The sequence below is a fragment of the Chaetomium tenue genome, assembly GCF_020726465.1.
Source record: "Chaetomium tenue strain MPI-SDFR-AT-0079 chromosome Unknown F5144scaffold_6, whole genome shotgun sequence".
NCBI lineage: Eukaryota > Fungi > Ascomycota > Sordariomycetes > Sordariales > Chaetomiaceae > Chaetomium > Chaetomium tenue.
In genome coordinates this window covers 3,233,329-3,253,497 of record NW_027117334.1, presented here as the reverse complement: position 1 = coordinate 3,253,497, position 20,169 = coordinate 3,233,329, and the positions used below count along the sequence as shown (strand labels likewise).

The 20,169-nt window shown below is 55.0% G+C and overlaps 6 protein-coding genes across 6 annotated transcripts; 4 read left to right on the top strand and 2 right to left on the bottom strand.

Moving 5' to 3' along the window:
* Nucleotides 1-110: 110 nt before the first annotated feature.
* On the bottom strand, nucleotides 111-3,507 carry F5144DRAFT_366815 (uncharacterized protein). Its single transcript, XM_066784447.1, has 6 exons — nucleotides 3,359-3,507; nucleotides 3,010-3,282; nucleotides 2,923-2,949; nucleotides 2,774-2,854; nucleotides 2,270-2,707; nucleotides 111-2,187 (listed from the first exon to the last, which is right to left on the bottom strand). The coding sequence occupies exons 1-6, from the start codon at nucleotides 3,359-3,361 to the stop codon at nucleotides 295-297; spliced, it is 2,715 nt and encodes a 904-aa protein (XP_066640323.1). The 5' UTR covers nucleotides 3,362-3,507; the 3' UTR covers nucleotides 111-294.
* Nucleotides 3,508-4,232: 725 nt separating this feature from the next.
* F5144DRAFT_496380 (uncharacterized protein) lies at nucleotides 4,233-5,713 on the top strand (the record flags this gene model as incomplete). The annotated part of the gene is made up of 3 exons (XM_066786147.1): nucleotides 4,233-4,350; nucleotides 4,425-4,909; nucleotides 5,018-5,713. The coding sequence occupies 3 exons, from the start codon at nucleotides 4,233-4,235 to the stop codon at nucleotides 5,711-5,713; spliced, it is 1,299 nt and encodes a 432-aa protein (XP_066640322.1).
* A 1,296-nt stretch (nucleotides 5,714-7,009) lies between these two features.
* On the top strand, nucleotides 7,010-8,554 carry F5144DRAFT_497700 (RmlC-like cupin domain-containing protein; the record flags this gene model as incomplete). The annotated part of the gene is made up of 5 exons (XM_066786221.1): nucleotides 7,010-7,251; nucleotides 7,319-7,805; nucleotides 7,862-7,957; nucleotides 8,015-8,196; nucleotides 8,278-8,554. 5 exons carry the CDS (start codon nucleotides 7,010-7,012, stop codon nucleotides 8,552-8,554), a joined length of 1,284 nt encoding a protein of 427 aa, XP_066640321.1.
* Nucleotides 8,555-9,837: 1,283 nt separating this feature from the next.
* F5144DRAFT_606071 (uncharacterized protein) lies at nucleotides 9,838-13,467 on the top strand (the record flags this gene model as incomplete). Its single annotated transcript, XM_066791474.1, has 8 exons — nucleotides 9,838-9,940; nucleotides 9,999-10,597; nucleotides 10,655-10,862; nucleotides 10,955-12,114; nucleotides 12,244-12,666; nucleotides 12,714-12,766; nucleotides 12,914-13,283; nucleotides 13,447-13,467. The coding sequence occupies 8 exons, from the start codon at nucleotides 9,838-9,840 to the stop codon at nucleotides 13,465-13,467; spliced, it is 2,937 nt and encodes a 978-aa protein (XP_066640320.1).
* Nucleotides 13,468-14,984: 1,517 nt separating this feature from the next.
* Nucleotides 14,985-18,215, bottom strand: F5144DRAFT_658500 (P-loop containing nucleoside triphosphate hydrolase protein). Its single transcript, XM_066793210.1, has 2 exons — nucleotides 17,229-18,215; nucleotides 14,985-17,159 (listed from the first exon to the last, which is right to left on the bottom strand). Exons 1-2 carry the CDS (start codon nucleotides 17,995-17,997, stop codon nucleotides 15,448-15,450), a joined length of 2,481 nt encoding a protein of 826 aa, XP_066640319.1. The 5' UTR covers nucleotides 17,998-18,215; the 3' UTR covers nucleotides 14,985-15,447.
* A 620-nt stretch (nucleotides 18,216-18,835) lies between these two features.
* On the top strand, nucleotides 18,836-20,138 carry F5144DRAFT_539881 (mitochondrial carrier domain-containing protein; the record flags this gene model as incomplete). Its single annotated transcript, XM_066787135.1, has 2 exons — nucleotides 18,836-19,218; nucleotides 19,315-20,138. Exons 1-2 carry the CDS (start codon nucleotides 19,104-19,106, stop codon nucleotides 20,136-20,138), a joined length of 939 nt encoding a protein of 312 aa, XP_066640318.1. The 5' UTR covers nucleotides 18,836-19,103.
* Nucleotides 20,139-20,169: the final 31 nt, after the last annotated feature.

The following is a 20,169-nucleotide window of genomic DNA, read 5'->3' as shown; positions in this document are numbered from 1 at the left end:
TACCTACCCATCTCTCCGCCAAACCCCACTCAGCCCTTCTTAAAATATTCCTCAGTTTTACTTTCAATGCCTAGAAAAGGCTAGGAGGGAGTTGTTCTTGAGTTAATTTCGGAGATCCCGGGGGTAGTTATTACAACTTAATTCCAAATACGTTTCCTGCCCCTTTCCCGTCAATATCCACGAGAAAAAAAGATATTAGGTGACATCCCTCCTGAGAAACAAGCGCCAGCATCCTAGACCACACAACTACAATATGAGAAAGCAGAAAAGGGCCGACAGCCCCCGAGCTTCCACTCAGACCTGTGCCTGGGTCACGCCCACCGGCCTCATCCTGACGGGCTCATCCGGCCTCCTCAAGCCAAAGCGAAACCTCGACGCCCTATTCATCCGATTCAGACTCGTCGTCGCCATCCTCAGCACCGTCTCGCGGTACATGGTCTGCGTGGTAAAGTCGTAGGAACACGCCACGGCCCTCTGCATGCCGCCCTCGGCACCACAGAGAAAAACCGAGGTCGGGGGCCGCGCCGCCTCAAACAGCGTCATCTCCATATTATACGTGTCCACCAGCGTGAACACCCTCATCTGCCCCGGCGCCGCCCGCTTCGCCGCCTCGACCTTCATCCTCACGCCCGCATCCTTCATCGGATCCATCGCCACGCGCTCCCCAAACTCATTCAAACACGACCTACTCAACGGACTCCCATTCACCGACCACGACAACCGATCAAAGTTTCCCCCAAAAATCGCCCGCTCCACCGTCGGCGCATTCAGATACCCCTCAAACCCAAACAGCGCCGCCTGCACATCCGTCAACTTCCCCCCCAGCGCCCGCCGCACCAGCGACGGCGTCATCAACCACAGCCCCAGCCATAACAGCAGCAGCACCACCCCCGCCGCGACCTGGCCCACCGCGCACAGCGTGACCGCCACCACGAACAGCGCGAACTGGTACTCCATCAGCAGCGTCGCGCCCCAGCGCTTCCAGCTCAGATTCGTCGACGCCGCCACGAAGTAGAACGACTTCCACCGGATGCTGGCACCCCGCGCGCCGTCGATGATGACCGTGTCATTATCGCAAATCCCCGCCACCTGGCACGCCGGCGCAATGTCCCACAGGCGCGAGCCGTACGCGTCGGTGAAGTCGTACCACGGCTGGTGGTGGGGGCCCCCTGCGGGAAGGATGGAGATGGCGCGCTCGAGCAGGCGGTCCGAGTCGTTGCTGAGCGAGATGCGCGCGAAGGCTTGGAACTGGCTGTCGGTTTGGTCGATTTGGGGGCGCAGGCGGAGGAGGCCCATGAGGGCGTAGGACTGGTCGCCGGGGAGGAAGGTCGTCGTGTGCCGGGTGAAGAGGGTTTGGAGGAGGGTCACGGCCAGCTCGAGGCGGCTGAGCTCGAGCGTGCCGAGGTAGTGGTCGAGGAGTTGGCCGGAGAGGGAGGCGTCGTTGTTGGTGGTGGTGGTGTTGGTGTTGGTGTTGTCTGGGTTGGACCACACCCGTGCTGCGAACTGGTTCTTGGAGACGGTTAGTGGGGAGCCTGGGTCGGCGCGGCTGTAGACGGTGACGCTCGTCCCGGGACTGAGGAGTATCTCGGGGAAGGTCCACATCCGGCTGCCCCATTGACGGAGGAGTGCGTTTGTGTCGGTGGGGGACTTCTTGCCGGTCTGCGGCGTGGTGGTGGTGGTCGAGGGAGGGCCGACAGCAATGACCATCTGCTGGGCGCCACGCAGAATGTCCGAGATGCGGTACACATCGGCCTCGAGCTCGTTGGGATCGAGCATGCAGTGGGAGCTGATCCAGAAGGCCGAGAGCCTGGCGGCACGACAGGCGCGCTCGGCGATTTGGATCAGCGCCATCATGTCCTCAGGCGACTTGTCGCTGAACTGCTGGCACGAATACGCAACAAAGAGATAGTCGAGGTTGGCCTTCTGTCCCCCGTCTGCCTCATGTTCCCAGTCGCTGACGGCCCGGACTCGGATGCCGTGGGGATGGTCGTCGTACGGGTCAATGGGGAAGCAAAGGTGGCGGGGCTTCAGCAGACGGTAGACTTGGTTGTTGGTGGCCAGCAATGAGAGCCCAGGGTTCCGGTTCTCGAGAGGGTTGCCCCATACCTTGGCGTCGTGGTGGAAGACGTAAGGAACCGGAGCATAGGTGCCGTTATACTCGGTTCGAGGTTGGGTCAAGTCCCAGAACTGTGGTATGTTAGTACTAACAGACCCAGGACAGGAGGAAGAGAGAGATGTGGAGAAACATAAAAGAGTAGCCTCAACTAACAAAAAAGCTCATGGCAATGGCTGCAGGAAAAGCCCGCAAGATCATGACGCCCCAATCCTCCCAACTCTCCGGATCATAGCTGAAATCGATGACCCAAGTGGCAACACGAGCTTTGAGTGGAGACACCTTGCGGATATAGGTGCGCTGCCATGTCGAGTTGCCCGGGGCCTCAAAGATGTCATCGGTGCATTGGACAATCAGGTTGCGGAGGCAGCCGTCCTGGTGGTGCAGGTAACGATCGCTCTTGGGCTTACAGCATACACGGCCGGCAAAGTCACGATGGCGGTAGACTTGTTGATCTTCATACACCCATCCGGGCTGCTGGAAGTAGTTGACAAACCTCCAGCGGAAGGAGGTGGGTGTTGAGAAGATATGCTGCCAACCTTTCAGGGGGATGGGGAAGACCTTCTCGGCCTTTCGGGAGGGCTGTGACGCACGCAGGAAAGTTTTAGCTCATGGACACCAGCGGCAGGTATATTTCGAAAGGAGACACGGGTACTGTACATTGTCGGCTACATCAACCGGGAAAGGTTGGTCCCCACGGCCAACCTCAGACTGCTCGACCGTTGGCATGGTCTTCGGGACCTAGAAAAGCACAGCCCCTTAGTCGGCATCTAACCGGCAACTCAGCAACAGCCTCGAAAAAGCTTTACCATGACCCCTTCTTGCGGATGTCCGCCCTTGTTTTGCGTTAGCAGGGAGATCGAGGGCTGAGCAAATGGGCGGGAACATGCACTTACCCCTTGTTGGATAGCGGCCGGAGGGGCATACGTGAACTGTTGGTATTGTTGGTATTGCGGATTCTGCGGATACTGCGGGTATTGCGGGACCGGCTGGGGTGGTGGTGAAGGTTGATAACCCTGAGGCACCTGCGGTTGTGGTACCCAGGGCGAGGGCGGCTGGTGCCCTCTCGAATCACTCACGCTCCCCAGTGGGATCGACGGTGCAGGTAACGGCAGGCCAGTTCGTGGATCAATCGCATTGCCGTGACGCTCGCGCGGAGGTTGGTAAGCCTGATTATAACCAGGAGGTTAGCATTGGTGAGTGTCAGGGTCCTCAGGGGTTTGAATGGAACGGGGGTTTACCTACCATCTTAAGGACGGGCGATAGCAAGAGGCTGGCCGTGCTTGTTGGACTCCTATGGAGATGCCCAGCAACCAGCCCTCCGGTGTAGGCCCGGGATGCGGTCCTTTATATTTCTTCCCACGTGGGACAACCGCAGATTAGAATGAGTTGCATCATGCGCGTACAATACTCTCTGGCAAATGCCGGCCGCAACATTGATACCCAGGCAAGGTACATGCACCTCATGTAGAGGTTGCATGCTTGCTCGGTGTGGCCCTGCCCATTTTCACCATCGCCAAAGGTAGAACTTTGCCACACGATGAAGATGGCAAAGTTGAAATGGTCCAGTCCCCCCCTTCTCCCCTGCCAAGAGGCGGGCGTCAATATTGGCACTTTGCTGGGCGGCAAGAAACATGACCTTTTGAAGCTCTCATTGGTAGCCTTGCGCGCGCACCTGGACGCTATATCGCATGATCCAGAGAGCCGGGTCCTTCGTTTGCCCCTGCCGATCTGCAGATTGTCGGGTAGCGAACTCAGCCGCTGCATAAGAGGTAGTTATTGATCAGCCCCTTTTTCAGCTACACCTATAGTGAAGCCGGTGGCTTGCATACAGCCAAGCCTGGAACCTGGCGACGGTATCACTTGCATTTCCCACCGATTCTTGAGTAACATCAAATGGGCTAGAACACCGGGAATCACCTGTTTCCGAATGTAAGAGAGTGGCGGGACGCTTTGGGTGCCTCCCTTCATGCTTCATGCGGTAGGCACTTCTTTAATGTGCGTCAGAACACAGGCTCGGGTTTTTGATAACGACGGGTTTAACTTCTTGATTCCTGGTGAGCATCCTGCAAAAGAAAAAAGACAAAAAAGAGCGAGCTAGGCCTCTCACATAATCAACATGTCGTGGACACGGGTGTTAGCCCCGTACGAGCCGTTCAACAGCCAGGCCGATGCTGCTACGCGTGGACAGGGACTCCTTCCCAAGTTTCCCGTCACAATTTGGGAGGTGACAGATGGTAAAAGAAACGAACCACTCCTATCATGTCACTCCGGATATTGTGCTGACCAGAAGGTGGTGTGCTGCCTCCAGCTGCTCCGGTTGGCCGAAGAAGTGTAAACGGCCTCGACTTCCGCCCGGATTATCTGGATGTAAGGGCGAGAATTCGTATCATATTTGCTCCCCTAGACGAGATGTTAGGCGACCTCGCACCTGGAATTACTGCCCTCTGCATGGCGCTTTCCATCCCACCGGAGTTTCTGACAGAGCGGCTTCGGGGCGTCTGTCATAGTTTCGGCACGAGGACAAACGAGCAGGGCTTCGCCGCGTGGTTCCATTATCTCTGCAAGGCCGTCGGACCGGCTCCAGCAGCCAGGTATAGCTGGTACAAGTCGGCTTTTTTTCTTCGAAAGGATCAGCATGGAAACGTTACCTTGGTCCTGTTTGGTCCGACTCCAGGCGTGAGAGAACGCCTGGACCAGTTCATCGAAGCCCAAAGTTGGCACGATGTCGAGGCTGAGCCACTCGCTTTATTTGATCTGGTCCTGGATGGCTTGTTTAGGGAGATAGATATGGCTGTCTGGAATTTGGTGGACGGCGAGATCTCGAGACTGGAAAATGTAAGCCCCCCTCCCTCCCCTTGTTGCCCGCGCAGAAACACTGACTACCGTACCCAACACGAGCAGCGAGTCATCCAAGCCGCGAATGCTCGAGGCGCTACCCACCGAGCAACCGACACAGTCAACTTTGCCGAACTGCACAGTTGGACCAAGCATCTCATCCACTTGGGTGAGGCTGTTGATTCGTGCCTCTTGGTGGTGGACGGTAGCCTGGCGAGCGTCGGCAAAAAGAATTCTGGAGGCAACTCCGGAACCGAACATGAAACCATGGATCCTCACGAACAAGCCCGAGAAATGTTTCGATATCGCCGCTCGCTGTTCAACTCGACCAAACTCCGTCTTAGCAGCCTCCACAAACGCGTCGACAACACCACAACGTTGGCCTTCAATCTCGTAACGCAACAAGACTCGCAGTTGATGATCAAGGACTCGGCGTCCGTGACCATCATCTCCTTTATTACCGTCTTGTTCCTGCCCACTGCCGGTGTCGCCGCAGTTGTGGGAAGTCAACTCTTTGTGACCGACTTCGACAAAATCAACAAAACGATCGAGATAAGCACCAGCCCGCTCTTTGCGACACTCTGGTGGATAGCTATTCCGTTGACCATGCTCGCCATCGGAATGGCCGTTTGCTATCGGCTGTTTATTGCTAGGGGGCGGCCATCCTTTGCCGTGTTCATGCGTCAATTGAACATAATATTTGGCGGCGTGTTGTCTACTTCCTCGGTAGAAAATCGAAACCATCAAGGCCGACTTCCCTGACGCGCGCGGCGGATGAGTTAATCGTGGCGTGCTGCAGCTTGTGGTTGGCTAGTTAAAAACCGGGCGGTCAGCTCAAGTTGGCAGAGACAAGCGAATCCTTGAGTTGGGTACCTATGTGTTGTATGCCTCCATGTCTGGTATGTACATGTATCTTTTTATTGCCGTATTCCAGTTTCTTGTGGAGGCTAGAAATTAGAATCCACCTTCACAAACGGCTGGACACACAGACCCTAGAACGCGAGAAAGGTACCTACCTTACCTAATTTACATATCTAGGGTGGAAACGTTACCGTCTTGCTTTTATACCTACCTAGGCATATAACCTCTATCTGGTGATCTACCTTATATATGCGGTAGATCCGGCGGAGCTCCGGTACCGTCTGGTCCCGGGGCAACCGGGACAGAGCCCTTTCAGAGCAAGTCTCGGACGGACGGTCAGAATATAATTCCTACATGTATGTACCCCCCCCCCAACCCCCCCCCCCCCCGACGCAACTGCCAACACCATTATGAACTCCAGCCCATGCGGCCTTCGATCTGCGGCCAGCCCGCGCTAGCCGCTGCTCGTAGCAGGCAAGAGCTGGCTGGAGGCTGGAGTGGGTGGGTGGGTCACAGCACGGCATGCCTACGCTGGCCTATCATGATCGTAAGTCAGGCTTCTCAAGGCTACATGTAGGTACCTGATGATCTCTCCTTTCTCCCCTCCTCACCCTTCTGCTTCTCACCCAATCCCAATGCGTCTACTGTTGCATAACACACATGTAATGCTGCCGCTGATGTCCAATAGAAATTTTTCTCTGGCGTCCTGTCGTTGCCGACGGGAACGCTTGATGAGACGGTGATTAGCAACATGAGCGGGGAAGGGTTGGGCTTTGACGATGGGAGCACAGAGCGTTGGATCATGCAGCCCAACCAACGTGCATTTTGTGGATGAAGACAGGATTTCTGTGTTTTGATCTTCTTCGCAGACATTTATCAGAAAACCTTTCCGCATCCTCGATTGTTGGCTACCTACCTCACCACTACAAACTACAATCTATCCCAAAGAGTTGTCGATACCTACCTAGGTAGGTAGCTACCTAACCTGATTGCCAACACCACGTTATCCAGCCCACCATGGAATGGCCACCTGAAGGCTACGAAGTTTTGGAGTACGGCGGGACCCTTTTGACCGGCGGCCACGGCACCATTCTCGTGAAATCTCACATCGAGGGAGGCCTCCGCATCACAATCTATGGCAGCAAACATCACCCTACATGTCGCCTCCACCTCATAGTGGACTCGAAAGATGCCTCGATGTACGTTGAGACCTCGGATAATAAAGAGAAGAACGTGAACTGGTCTACAGATCCTCCCCCTGACACCCATAACAACTTGATCCCGACGCGCCACGCTCTGAGCACCAGCCGCGAAGAAAAGTACTGGCTGTCGCTGGACAAGTCCAATGGCGAGTTGCGCTACGGCAAGTTCTTTGTCAACGCCACAACCGTGTTGAGGAAAGTCGAGGGAATTCGCAAGCAGAATGGCGGGACTGCATTGTGAGCTGCCTCAGCTGCCTTGGGTTTTCACGATGTTGAGATATGTGTGCTTACCATGTACTATTAGCCCAAAGGATTACGAATGGCTCAAAGACGCCAGAGAAGTCAAGATTTTTGTGGCGGGTGGAAAGGCCGTTGACGTCTCCATCCTCCGCCTGCCAGTCACGTACCGACTCTCGCCGTTTGTCGTCCCCCGGAACCGGCTCACGCTTTTGCAGTTGGAGAACGGCCTCGTCACCGTCCCGGCCAATCTCCCCGACGCTTGCAAGGTGCTCTACGGAAATGTGGCGGGAGAGAACATTACCCTCAATGACAGCAGCTTCCCCGACTTTACCCGTGCGATTGAACTGAGCTGCAAGGATGGCTGGTGCTACAAGGAGCTCCAGAAGAAAAAAGAGGCTCTGAAGGCAAAGAGGGAAGCGCGATGGGAACTTGAAGACACAACTCCGGTGTTGATTGAGGACGAGAAGAAGAAGATCGCAGAAGAGAGGGACAAGATCGCGAAAGAGGAGGACAAGATGACATATATCCGGGTGACGCTGGGCTATGATCATGTAAGTGCAAGCCAGCGGAAGAGTATAACGCGCCTGTCTGACCTTGATGCCTCTAGGGTGACTCACCGGGTGTTCCCTATGTCCTGGAGATCTGGCCTAGTGGCCACAAGTCCTTTGTCCACAAACATGGCGACGCCTGCGCCGTCATTAAGGTTCATTTGCCTGTCCCTCGTTGCTCGTCTGGGCCTTTCTAACGCTTTCTTGCCCAGGTTCTGCATGGCAAAATTCAGGCTACCTTTTGGGACTCCATCGAGAAAGGCCGACTTCAGCTTGGAACCGCCAGACTCAGGAAGGGCGACGTGACGTGGCTCGATCCGCACAACTACCAGATTCACCAGCTGCACAATCTGGCTGAGTATCTTGGGGTCTGTTGTACCATTCAGTGCTATCGGTAGGTTTCTCGTGGAGCTTCTCAGTCCTGCGCCTACAATGTGGGCACGATGCTAATTGCAATCCCTCCAATTACATGTAGATTCGAGAAGAAAGACAAGAACCAGATAAACAACTTCCAGTACACAGACACGAACGGCGAATGCCACGAATTCACTCCTTCCAGTGACATTACTTTCTACGCCTTCCGGCGCGAGATGAAGAAGGAGTGGCTGAAGCGCATGGGGCGCAACGAGTCTGAAATCGAGGCCCAGCTTAAGGAGGAGCACGACGAGTTCAAAGAGCGCTTCGATCTGACAGGCGGAGTGTATGACCCGTGCTCAGCGGGTCACCCAGTTCGGCAGGTGAATGGTACCTAGGTACATACTTCCTTGGCATGCACTTGCGACTGCCAACAAATGCAGATTAATTGGTCCCGTCGCAAAGCAATGAGCACTGCCCCTCGTTGGCGGGCTTGTGCAAACTCGCCGCGCATTTTCTACTCAATCCAAGATGGTAGTTATATCTGGGTGCCGTTTTAGCTGCATCCGTTATAGCGATTTAACCCTAACCCTGGAGCCACAAAATCAAAGTCGTCTTAGGGTCCCTGGGCGGGAGCTAGTCGGTACAATTTTCCCTTTACCGCGTTGGACAGTAAAAACAAGTAGGGAGTACCTATTGTATCGGTTCTAATATCCTATCGCATTCCGAGGCGACGGCGGAGATAGCGTAAAATACCTATGTTCCAACAGTTACAGGGCAGGGTCAGCATCGACGAAATGTGAGCCGTCCGTCCTCCAGAGCGTTATCCCACCAACCGAAAAGAAGTGATATAAAGAACCCGCTCTCGTTCCTTCCTCGGGCAGGGTTACCAACAATACTGTGGAGCACCACTCAGGACCCTCTTTCATAAACAACACTTGCGCACACGACTACCACATACGACCATATCCACGAGAAAGTACGGGATCCCGTCCGCTCTCCCCTAGTCAAACTCGTGAGAGCCAGATCAGCAGCTGGGTCGGTGGCCAACGAATCCCTGATGTTGTTTGTTCTTTTTTGGGGATTAAAAACCTCTCATTCCGACTTTTTGGCGTTCCGCGTACTTAGCGAGTCTTTCCGGCCCTTGCGGCGGCCCAGCGGCACAGGAGTCCCACCGTGGGGCGCGGCGCATCGATCCGATCTGCGGTCTCTCGAAACGACGACCACATCTGATCTTTGTCGGGAACTGCAACAGGAACAGGCGCGGGACGGGGCGCGCCGCGTCGGGCCCGCACCCTCCAAATCGGAGAGCAAGATGGAAAGAGCATGCTTGCTCCTTGGGTGGTCGCTCTACTCGCGGCGTTGGTGCGTAGAATCAGGATCAGAAGACCGTGTCGCTGATGCTCCCGATATGTCCGTGGTACGCTTGGTTCATGAGTACCCTTGAACGACTTTGGCCGTTCGTCTCACATATGAAGAGGAAGTACGGAGTTACTCTACTGCCATTCGTCAATAGCACCGCCACAGCTTTCTTTTGGACGGCCGACAACCAAACAGGCCAGCCTCACCGCATCTTTCAGCTCCGCCCCGCGATAACCGCGCGAAATGCAGCTGTTGACTTCACATTGTTTTACTGTTGCATAGTATCTCTTTTTTCTCGACAAGAATCCTCATCGGAACCATGTCTGCTGAATACAAGCCGAAGCCGTGGAAGAAGTGGTTGAAGAAGCCCTTCGGGCGGGGTCGTGCAGCCTCGCCGGCTCCGTCTGCCACACTGTCGATGGGTATGTTGAGACTCTGCCTCGCATCGCAAGGCTTCTCGTAACTGATATTCTCCGGCAGACATCCAGTCATCCGATCAGGGAAATGCAGAACACGGATCGAAAGCGTCTTCCATTGTCGCGACAGAGTCATGTGCCCCCCCCTCCCCGTCTGCCGCAGCGGCGAAGGCTGCCCAACCCCGCACAGATGCGAGAGTTCCCAACGATCACCAACCACCCGCGGCATCGCAAGCACTGCCTCCTGCTCTGCCCGCCGAATCCGCACCCAATCCATCGCCGACCGAATCCACGGAGCAACCGACCCCTGTACTTTCCGTGTCCGAGAGACTGTGGAACGCCGCGTACGACAGTCTTGAGACGGACAATGCAGAGCTTGTCGTGTCATACCTGAAAACGTTGGAAACAGTTCTCGGAGCCAACCCAGGTATTACCCCTGACACCGACATCTCGGCCGAGTTCCATGACCCGACCAAACGACAGATGCACATGAGGAGGCTGGTGGAGGAAGGTCGGGCGAAAATCTCCAGAGCGTCCAAGATCACGAACGGAGTAGGCGACGTCGCCGATATCCTCTTGTCGGTCAAGGGAATAATTGACCTGGCTGTCCAAAGCGTGCCGCAGGCTGCGCTTCCGTGGGCCGGTGTTTGCGTTGGGCTGCAAGTAAGCAGGCATCCTTCGAATACCCCTTTGTGCTTGGCTCTGCTAATATGCCTTCAGATGCTCCGGAATCCTGCGCAAGCGACGAAATCCAATCTCGCTGGTGTCGCCCGTGTCATCTCCAGAATGGACTGGTACTGCGCACTTACCGAACATCTCCTGAACAAGAACAACATTGCCGGCGACTGCGACCTGCAGGCAGTCTTGGACCAGCTGGAGGGGACAGTCGTCGAGCTCTACAAGGCTCTTCTCCTGTACCAGATGAAGAGTGTTTGTTCTTACCATCGCAACGGGGTCTCGGTTTTTTTCGCGGGGTGCTGGGTTTGGATGATTGGGACGGCGATCTGAAAGGCGTCACAGACGCAGAAGCCATCGTCCAAAACGACACTGCCCAGTTTTTCCAAGAACAGACGAGGACTTTCCTAGGGGTTCTCGTCAGTCGCGCTAAGGAGATGGAAGCACGGCTCGGCGACATCCATCAGACCCTTCAAGACTTCATCTCGCTACAGAAGGACGCCTACCGGGATAAGATTGAGTCAGCCTGCCGCAGAGATCTCCGCGTCGTTGATCCGCAACACGACATGGAGCGGATCGAGAAGAATAAGGATGAGCTGCTCGATGACGCGTACAAATGGATCCTTCGCACCCCGGAGTATACAGCGTTCACAAGCTGGGACGACAGCGGATCCGATCGTCCGCCACGTCGATTGCTCTGGATAAAAGGACACGCCGGCACGGGAAAGACGATGCTCATGATCGGGCTCATTCGCCAGCTCTCGGATCAACCTGTTGCTCTATCACCAGCACTTTCCTTCTTCTTCTGCCAAGGCACAGACACAGCCTTGAACAACGCCACCGCCGTCCTCAGGTCTTTGATCTGGCTTCTTCTTCTTCAGCAGCCATGCCTTATATCCCATTTACTCCAGAAGTACAAAGATTCAGGCGCGGATCTCTTCCGGGATAAAAATGCCTTCATCGCCCTGTCCGACGCGTTTCGGAATATGTTGAAGGATCCCAAGTTGTTGCCTGTATACCTCGCGGTCGACGCACTTGATGAGTGCGCGCAGGGTCGATCGGACCTCTTCAGCCTCATTTCGACTTCTCTCAACCTCTCTCAGAAGGTGAGATGGCTGCTCTCTAGCCGCCCAGAAGTTGACCTTCTCTCTGAGCTCAAGGATCCGGGCACCAACTCCCCAGACGCTTCTAAATCCCTTGTCGAGCTGGACACCCAACGTCTGGAAGATCCTGTCAACGCATTCATTCATTACAAGCTCAACACTCTCAAACACAGACAAGGATACAATGAGAGGGTCTTGGCTGAGGTCTCTCGTGAAGTCCGGCAACGAGCAGAGAACACGTTCCTCTGGGTGGCTCTCGTGTTCAAAGAACTCAGTTCAGTGGAGGGCTGGGACGCTGTCGAGACCGTCCAGAGCATCCCTCCGGGCTTGACAGATTTGTACGGTCATATGATGGCCAGGATTGATGAAGGGAAGAAGCAAAACCGGCAACGCTGCAAAAATGTACTCGCGGCTACATTCCTTGTACATCGCCCTCTGTCACTCTCCGAGCTTATTGTAATTGCAGATTTGCCAGCGGAGATTAATCCCCGGGCAGTTGTGGACCGATGCGGCTCATTTCTAACAATCAAGGACGAAACGGTCTACCTAATCCATCAGTCCGCGAAGGACTATCTGGGCAACAATTACGCGACTAGACTTCAACCAGCTGGGCCTGCTCAAGGGCACAGCGAGATTGTCAGACGCTCGACTGATGCGATGTCCTCAATGCTTAGACGCAACATATACGACCTCGACCCCGGCTTCAAACCGGAGAATATGGCGCCCCCTGACCCAGATCCGCTAGCTCCAATACGATACTCTTGTGTCTTCTGGGCCGACCATCTCTGCTCCCTGAACAGCGACAACTCCAGGTTTCTAGGAGAATTGACAGACGACGGGAAGGTGTTTGGATTCCTGAAGGAATGCTTCCTGCGCTGGCTTGAGAGTTTGTCTCTTATAGGGAAGCTTTCTAGTGGGCTGCTTTCGATAAGAAAGATTCTGCATGCCGCTCAGGTATGTTGTCAATGCCGTATCATTGTCAGGTTACTAAATTCAGTCAGTCACAACCGGAGATCAACCCTTACCTTCTTGAGTTGTTGAAAGACGCAGAGAAGTTTGTATTTAGTCACAGATCGATCATAGAACGGGCCCCTTTACAGATATACGGCTCCGCGCTCGTATTCAGCCCAACTTTGAGCGAGATTAGAAATCGGTATTGGAAGGAAAGGTTATCTTTTATCGAAATGACCGCTGGAATTAGAGACCACTGGGGCGCGCACCAGCAGACGCTCAAGGGGCATGGCCACTGGGTCAACGCAGTGGCGTTCTCGCCGGACGGCAACACGCTTGCGTCGGCTTCGCACGATAAGACGATCCGGCTCTGGGATACGGCGACCGGCGCGCACCAGCAGACGCTCAAGGGGCATGGCGACTCGGTCAGCGCAGTGGCGTTCTCGCCGGACGGCAACACGCTTGCGTCGGCTTCGCACGATAAGACGATCCGGCTCTGGGATACGGCGACCGGCGCGCACCAGCAGACGCTCGAGGGGCATGGCCACTCAGTCAACGCAGTGGCGTTCTCGCCGGACGGCAAATATCTCGAGACAAACCGAGGGCTGCTGAGCATAACCGTAAATTCAGAAGCTTTAAGCAGCTCTGGAGGCCAGAAACCCACCAGTGGTTTTCTCTTCGTCGACGACGATTGGGTTACAATAGATGGGAAGCGTGTTCTTTGGCTTCCCGCTGACTATCGGGCAACATGTGTGGCGGTTCATGGCCATACACTCATCCTAGGGCACAGCTCTGGCCGAGTGACGTTCTTTCGGTTTGCTTTTGCAGAGTAATGGATTTTCTACAATCGCTGTAATGTTTCATATATTTTATTATCTTTGTTTAAGCGAAGGGCCTGGGAGCCGTCTTTGCTTTATATGATTAACTTTTCGCCCCTGACGCAATTCTTATTGACACTACTTGCCACTATCTGAGGTTTGCCGCCGGTCCTCGGCCTCGATAAGAAACGGAATACCCATCTTCAAGGTGTGACGTAGTTGCAGCAACACAAGATATATTCAGCCGGGAGAGAGGTGTAGATTTGGTAAAGGGCGCGACGAAGCGGAATAATGCGACATGATCATCCGAGATGATCTTGAGTAGAGGTTCACGCCTTATAAAAACACCAAGCCAACACCGGAAGAAAGTCATTACGCAGCTGCAAAATCCCCGACCGTATCTACAGTAACCGAGCTATAAAGGCGCTCACACTTGTCAAGCGCCTGTGTCCGCCACGTGCTCGTTAAGGTTCCTATGTCTCGTCCAACTTCTCCGCAGGCCGGGTTGAAGGAAGCGCGGAAGGCATCAAGGCCGTTCCCGATAGGATTATTTTTGATGACCCTGGACCGCGGTTGGTCCGCCATGTCAGTTGTTGGAAAGTAGACCAGGAGGTCTGAGCACAGGAGGGTCAATGGGTCAAGACCCAGAACGCGGTGACAAGAGATCGGTCGGCTCAGGCCGGAGAAATCACTCGGCTTAGGCCAGGTGCGGTTGCATGCGGTGCCACCATCGCCACTCACAGAGACATATCACGGAGTTTGGAACCCCCCTACAGAAGGAAGGGGGGAGAGAAGAGAGAGACAATGAAGATTGAACTTTGGGAGAACCTCATAGCCTCCGAGGCTCAGCAGTGTGAATCCCCATTCGTGTGTGTGTGACACCTTGGGTCAGTGGCTGTTGGTCTTCCAACAGCTTCATACCGGATCATGGAGAGGGTCCACGAGTGATAAACGACCGGCTCACCGGTAACAAGCGGTTGCAGGCCGGCTTACTAAAAGAGATGGCTCGCAGGGAAAAGCCCCGCACACAAGCCACATCCACAGGACACCACTTTGGGGTCCAGCTCTACAGCCCTAACCCTGGATATAGAACGGCTTGTGCCCGTGACAATTGCGGAAGGGCCATATACAGTACCATACCCGCCTTGACCTCCCTCAGAAGTAAGCGGCGTGTGGTGATTCATCATGGCACGGGCGTGCGCCTGACCACCTCGGACGAGTAGGGTCACGTGTGGCATCACCCCATGAGGGATGCTTCATCGCGGGCTTTCTCCGGACTGGCTGCAACCGTGACCATCCCCGAAGCGGCCCGGGCAGGGTGTCTTTCAGCTCGTCTGCCTGGGGGCGGGCTTTGCCCATATGGCAGTGCTTGATTGGCCGCTGGGCTGCACCTGCTGCACAGGCGAGAACGGTTTGCACGGCACAGCCAGTTTCACCGTTTTCTTGAAACGGACAGCACTAACAGGAGAAAAGAGGCACCCGTTTTTGGACCCCGAGACCCCCTGTTTTTTCACCCCCCCTACCCCAAAAGATAAGCTTTTGAGAGCCAAACTAGTACTCAGGTCGGTGACGACTGGGGAATCCTTGGTGTTGTATGTATTTTTGCTGCTGTTCTGGAGCACCAGAATCTACCTTTATGAACGCCATTCACGTACCTAACCACCACATACGACCATATCCACAAGAGAACTCGGGATCCCGTCCGCTCTCCCCTCGATAAACTTGTGAGAACCGAACTAGTACTCAAGTCGGTGACGACTGGGGAATCCTCGGTGTTGTATGTTTTTGTCTTTCTGCTCTACCCTAGGTCCTAGAGGACCTTCTTTTTCTTCCCTCGATGTATTTAGCGGCGCTGCTGTGGCTTCTTGACTTGAAAGGGGTCGTCACGGGATGGCGGAAAATAAAGAAGGACATGGTCATGTATCCACAGGTCGGGGACGAGATGAGAGCCAACGCGACTCCTGTCCTACAACTTCTTCCGCCGGTCTTTCTCCCTCGCCATCGCCCTAAAAAAGTCATTCTGGGGCGCCTTCTTCTTACCCTTGAGCAGTTTGTTCGCACTTTTGTTTTGTTCAACGTAAGCCATGTCCTGCCCCCCACTGAGCTCGCCCAAGGTACCTGCGGTCCGCCTGGGGGCCCGGGGGCCCTTCCGCCCGGGTTTCCCGCCGCGACTATAAAACATGTTGCCATCCGCAAGCAAGCCGGCCGCCTCCTTCTCCTCCTCTTTCTTCCAAGAGCTGCTTTCGGATTCCACCAGCATCTTCTGCAGTAGCTCACGTCTCGCCTCTGGGGTCGCGAAGGCAAGGTCGGGCGTCTTTTCAATATTTTTGAGTTGCGTAATCACTCGAAAGGCATAGCCTTGGTCCACCAAAAAGACTTGTCGCTTGGAAGAATACACCATTTCCACGGTATCCTTTGACACAAGAGAGTAAAAGAAAGCGTTGAAACCCTCCTCGTTACGTCGCTTAGCTCGCAGCACTCTACCGAGGCGCTGGGCTTCCTGGCGTCGAGAGCCGTACTGTGCCGAGACCTGGATAAGGACGGTTGCTTCGGTTAGATCAAGGGATGTATCGCCAATCTTGGACAGAAAGAGAGTACTACAATCCGGCGAATTGCAAAAATAATTGAGGACTTCCTGACGTTCCGAGAGACTGGTACCACCGTAAAGGAACGGCTTCATCATCCTCCTTGCGTAGACTTCGAGGGCGTAAACATTGTCTGAAAAGACGATGATCTTATCACCCCAACTCTCGTGATACTTGATCAGATATTGGCAGGCCTGGAATTTCCTTGGATTCATAGCGCAGAATAGAGTCCGGCTTCGGGGGCTAGCGTGCAGGTACGCATCGTAAAATTCAGTTGGCATAGGGCACCAAACTTCAGCACACTGGACCCTTGCGATATGCCCTTGTTGTGAAAGTTCCATCCAGTTGGCTTCGTATAGCTTTGGCCCAATTAGATAGTTGAGATCATCAATCTTCTTATCCTCGCGGAGAAGGGTAGCTGTTAGGCCGAGCTTCGAATGTGCCTTGATAGAACCGATCACTCTTCGGAACATTTGTGCAGGAACGACATGCACTTCATCAAGAAGCATCAGGCCCCATTCCCGGCTGGCAAGAAACTCCATCATCTTAGCCGAATCATGAGCACGATTTCTGGTGTTTGTAACCATCGAGTAGGTTGTCACGATGACCCCAGTGGCGCCGGTAAATGGGGTCTTCTGATCCGAGGAGAAAATTGAGATGCTGCTCGGGTCGATGTTTGTCCACTTGATGAATTCATCGCGCCATTGAATGGCCGACATGCTGCCCGTAGCAAGAACAACAATGCCCTTTTTTATCGTACAAGCTGCTGTAATCCCGACCAGCGTCTTACCAGCACCACAGGGTAAGACAATGATACCGCTCTTTGCCCGGCCGTTGCCGAACATTTTGCTGAGACACCGTTCTTGATATGATCGAATCTGTGTTGCGGGTCTGAGGTCGATTTCGAGGTCGGGATTGACGTTGTCGTTCCGGAAGTCATACTCTTCGAGGGCAGGATAATGCAGCGCCAAACACCGGGCCGCAACTGCGCTGACCTTGTCGTCCTTGATTTCGAAAGCGTGGGTGGCATCGCCGTCATCCGCATCGTCGTCATCGTCGTTCAACAGGGAGTATAACCCCCTCGCCTCCCCACCTGCATCACTCGGCCCGGGCTGTTGAGGCCTGGGCAGCTGTTGATTAAGCCCCTCGGCCTCGCGCATACCAGCGGCCTCCTTGGTTCCGGCGATAGTGAGCCCTGCCATGGTGGGAGCGCTGGTGCGGGTGGCTTCTGTACCTTGAACTCGGCAGACACTGATTTCCGGATCCCGGAGTAATTGCTGTAGCAGGGCCTTATCCGTGGTTTCCAGGAAGTACTTGGTATTCCTCAGCACTAGCTTAACCTTCCCATAGCTTCTACCGCACTCGGTAATGAACTGGGCAATATTAGGAGGCAAGCCGTTCTTGGAGAATCGTTCAAGCGTGGTGACAACGTCTTTCGGGCTCAGTCCAACTGAAACTGCTGCGTACAGGCTGTGGATTGTGAGCTTGTACTCATGCATAAACGTGGGTCGGGAGGTCGGCTCGGCAACGGTGATGAGGAAATCTTGCACCCGAGGTGCTTGCCAGTGGAAGTTTTCGAGAATGATCTTTCCCCAGCCGTCGATCCACATCGGCAGATTCTCATGATCGGGCTTCAGGGCAAGAGCGGTAAAATCTCGCTTGTACGCAGGCTGAAAGTACGATGAGGCCATATCGGTGAGGCCTGGTCGCAGTGTGTACGGGAAATCGGCGATGTCGAATCGTTCAACATTGTTGGCGATCAGCCTGCTAAGCTCGTCGGACCCTTCAGTCGTTTCAAGTTCGTCCTGGTCGTCCACTCCAGAGGCTCCGGCACTTGGCCATGTCGAAGAATCCGGTGTGGAAGCTCTGGAATCCCGAGCCGACTTGCTCGCGCCTGGTGTTGGTGACTTTGCCTTTTGCTTCCGAGACATTGCGACAGATTACGAGATGTGTTGCGAGGTTGTGGAGCGTTGCGGGCATGGTGGTTGGTAAAATTGCTGCTGCGGTGCTTAAGTTTGGCTCGAAACGTGTACGTGTGGCCATCAAAGAATCTGTTGGCTGGAGTATGGAATGTTTGCTTTGTCGGGACATGGCCGATTAGGCAGATAAAACGAGTCCCACGAATTGACATGGAAAAGTGGCTGGCAAAGAAAAGGAACAAACAAAGGGCCGGGTACCTAGGTACCTTAGATAGTAAGGGAGTACGCTGATATTTGTTTTGGTTGTTGCACGTAGAAAAGTTCCACGGAACGCTAGAAACCACCTAGTCAAATTTGATAGTAACGTCTTGTGTAGGTAGCCACCTAACTATGATTTCTAATGGAAGGAATAGTGAGTTATGATTGACCTGATACTATCAAATTGGTAGGTACTGCCGCGTTGTCACCCGCAAGACTCGAACCACTGGCTTTTCCACTCGAATATTTGAGAAACAAAAGAGACAGCGGTCACTGGCGGAAACTAGGCTATCAATGACTCAGTATAAGCAGCCCTCGAGTTTTAAATCAAGTTGCGTATTCATAGCTCTGGTGTCATAAAAGTCTCCTCGTCCGTGTAATGGAACCCACTACAACAGATTCTTTCCACCTGTAGTCCCTGTAGTCTTCCGCTAGGTAGGTGGTCCAATCAATGTATGTAGATAGCGGAGTTTGAATATATCAGTCAGGGACTGGACCCTTCGGTTCTTGCAGAACAGGGGTCCCCGCATTGATCTCGCACGCCATCGACCCGGCGTTCCAGAACCACTCAGGCACCCCTGTCCTGCAGGGTCCCCCACCCCGCCCATCCGCGATTGTTCGGAGGAGAGACGAGACCCTCCGATAGCCGACACCGGCCCGCGCGACCGACAGCACACCACTCACTTTTTGGTTTCGCAACTCTGTACCGTGGACGATACGGCCATTGCACCGACGGATTGGGCTCGGACGGTTGCAATTGAATCGTTTTCAGGGTCTGTCTGATCTCCCAGCCTCTTCAAGAGCGACGAGAACCCCCACCTTCCTGTCAACGATCAACAACGCAACCAAAAAAAAAGAAAATGGCCGACTCTGCCGCAGACGTAGAAGCGCACGACGCCGCCCCGTCGTCCGGGCTGCAGACAGCCAAAGACCTCTTCTCCGGCGCAGCAGGCGGCATTGCCCAGGTGCTAATCGGTACGTCCCTCTCACCACCCCTCTCCCCCACCACCAAACCCCTTCCTCCTCCCTTCAACCAGCCTAACAACCCCCCCCCCCCCCCCCCAAACACAGGCCAGCCCTTCGACATCGTCAAAGTGCGCCTCCAAACCTCGCAAGCCTACCCCTCCGCCCTCGCCGCCGCCACCTCCATCTACCGGCACGAGGGCGCGCTGGCCTTCTACAAGGGCACGCTGACGCCGCTGCTGGGCATCGGCGCGTGCGTGTCCATCCAGTTCGGCGCCTTCCACGCGGCGCGCCGCTGGCTGGAGGATCGCCGGGGCCCCGCCGCGCGCGGCACCCCGCTCGGCTACGGCGAGTACTACGCCGCGGGCGCCTTCGCTGGTCTGGCGAATAGTTTCCTCTCCGGGCCGATTGAGCATGTAAGGATTCGGCTGCAGACGCAGCCGCATGGGGCGGGGAGGTTGTATACCGGGCCGTTGGATTGTGTGCGGAAGTTGTGTAGTGCGGCGCCGGGGGGTGGGGGTGGGGTGGCGAGGGGGTTGTATCGCGGGGAGGCGGTGACGTTGTTGCGCGAGGCGCAGGCGTATGGGGTGTGGTTTTTGGCGTTTGAGTGGTTGATGAATTCGGATGCGGAGAGGAATAAGGTGCAGCGGAAGGATATTGCGAGTTGGAAGGTGGCGTTTTATGGTGGGCTGGCGGGTGAGGCGCTGTGGTTGGGCAGCTATCCGTTTGATGTGGTCAAGAGCAAGATGCAGACGGATGGGTTCGGCGCGGAGCAGCGGTACAAGACAATGCGGGACTGCTTCGCCCAGACGTTCCGGGCCGAGGGCTTGAGGGGGTTCTGGAAGGGGATTGGGCCGACACTGTTGAGGGCCATGCCCGTCAGCGCGGGGACGTTTGCTGTGGTGGAGATGACGATGCGGGCGATTAACTGAGAGGCCTTTCCGGGCGGACGGACGGACCAAG

Excerpts from the sequence above, each read along its gene's own strand:
- F5144DRAFT_366815 (XM_066784447.1), bottom strand. Across the intron at positions 2,855-2,922 it reads ATCCGCAAGAAGGGGTCATG|GTCCCGAAGACCATGCCAAC; the intron begins GTAAAGCTTTTT and ends GTGCTTTTCTAG. Across the intron at positions 2,188-2,269 it reads CCATTGCCATGAGCTTTTTT|TTCTGGGACTTGACCCAACC; the intron begins GTTAGTTGAGGC and ends AACATACCACAG.
- F5144DRAFT_658500 (XM_066793210.1), bottom strand. The coding sequence starts at position 17,997 with ATGTCTCGGAAGCAAAAGGCAAAGTCACCAACACCAGGCGCGAGCAAG. Across the intron at positions 17,160-17,228 it reads CGGAACCAAGGAGGCCGCTG|GTGGGGAGGCGAGGGGGTTA; the intron begins GTATGCGCGAGG and ends CGAGTGATGCAG.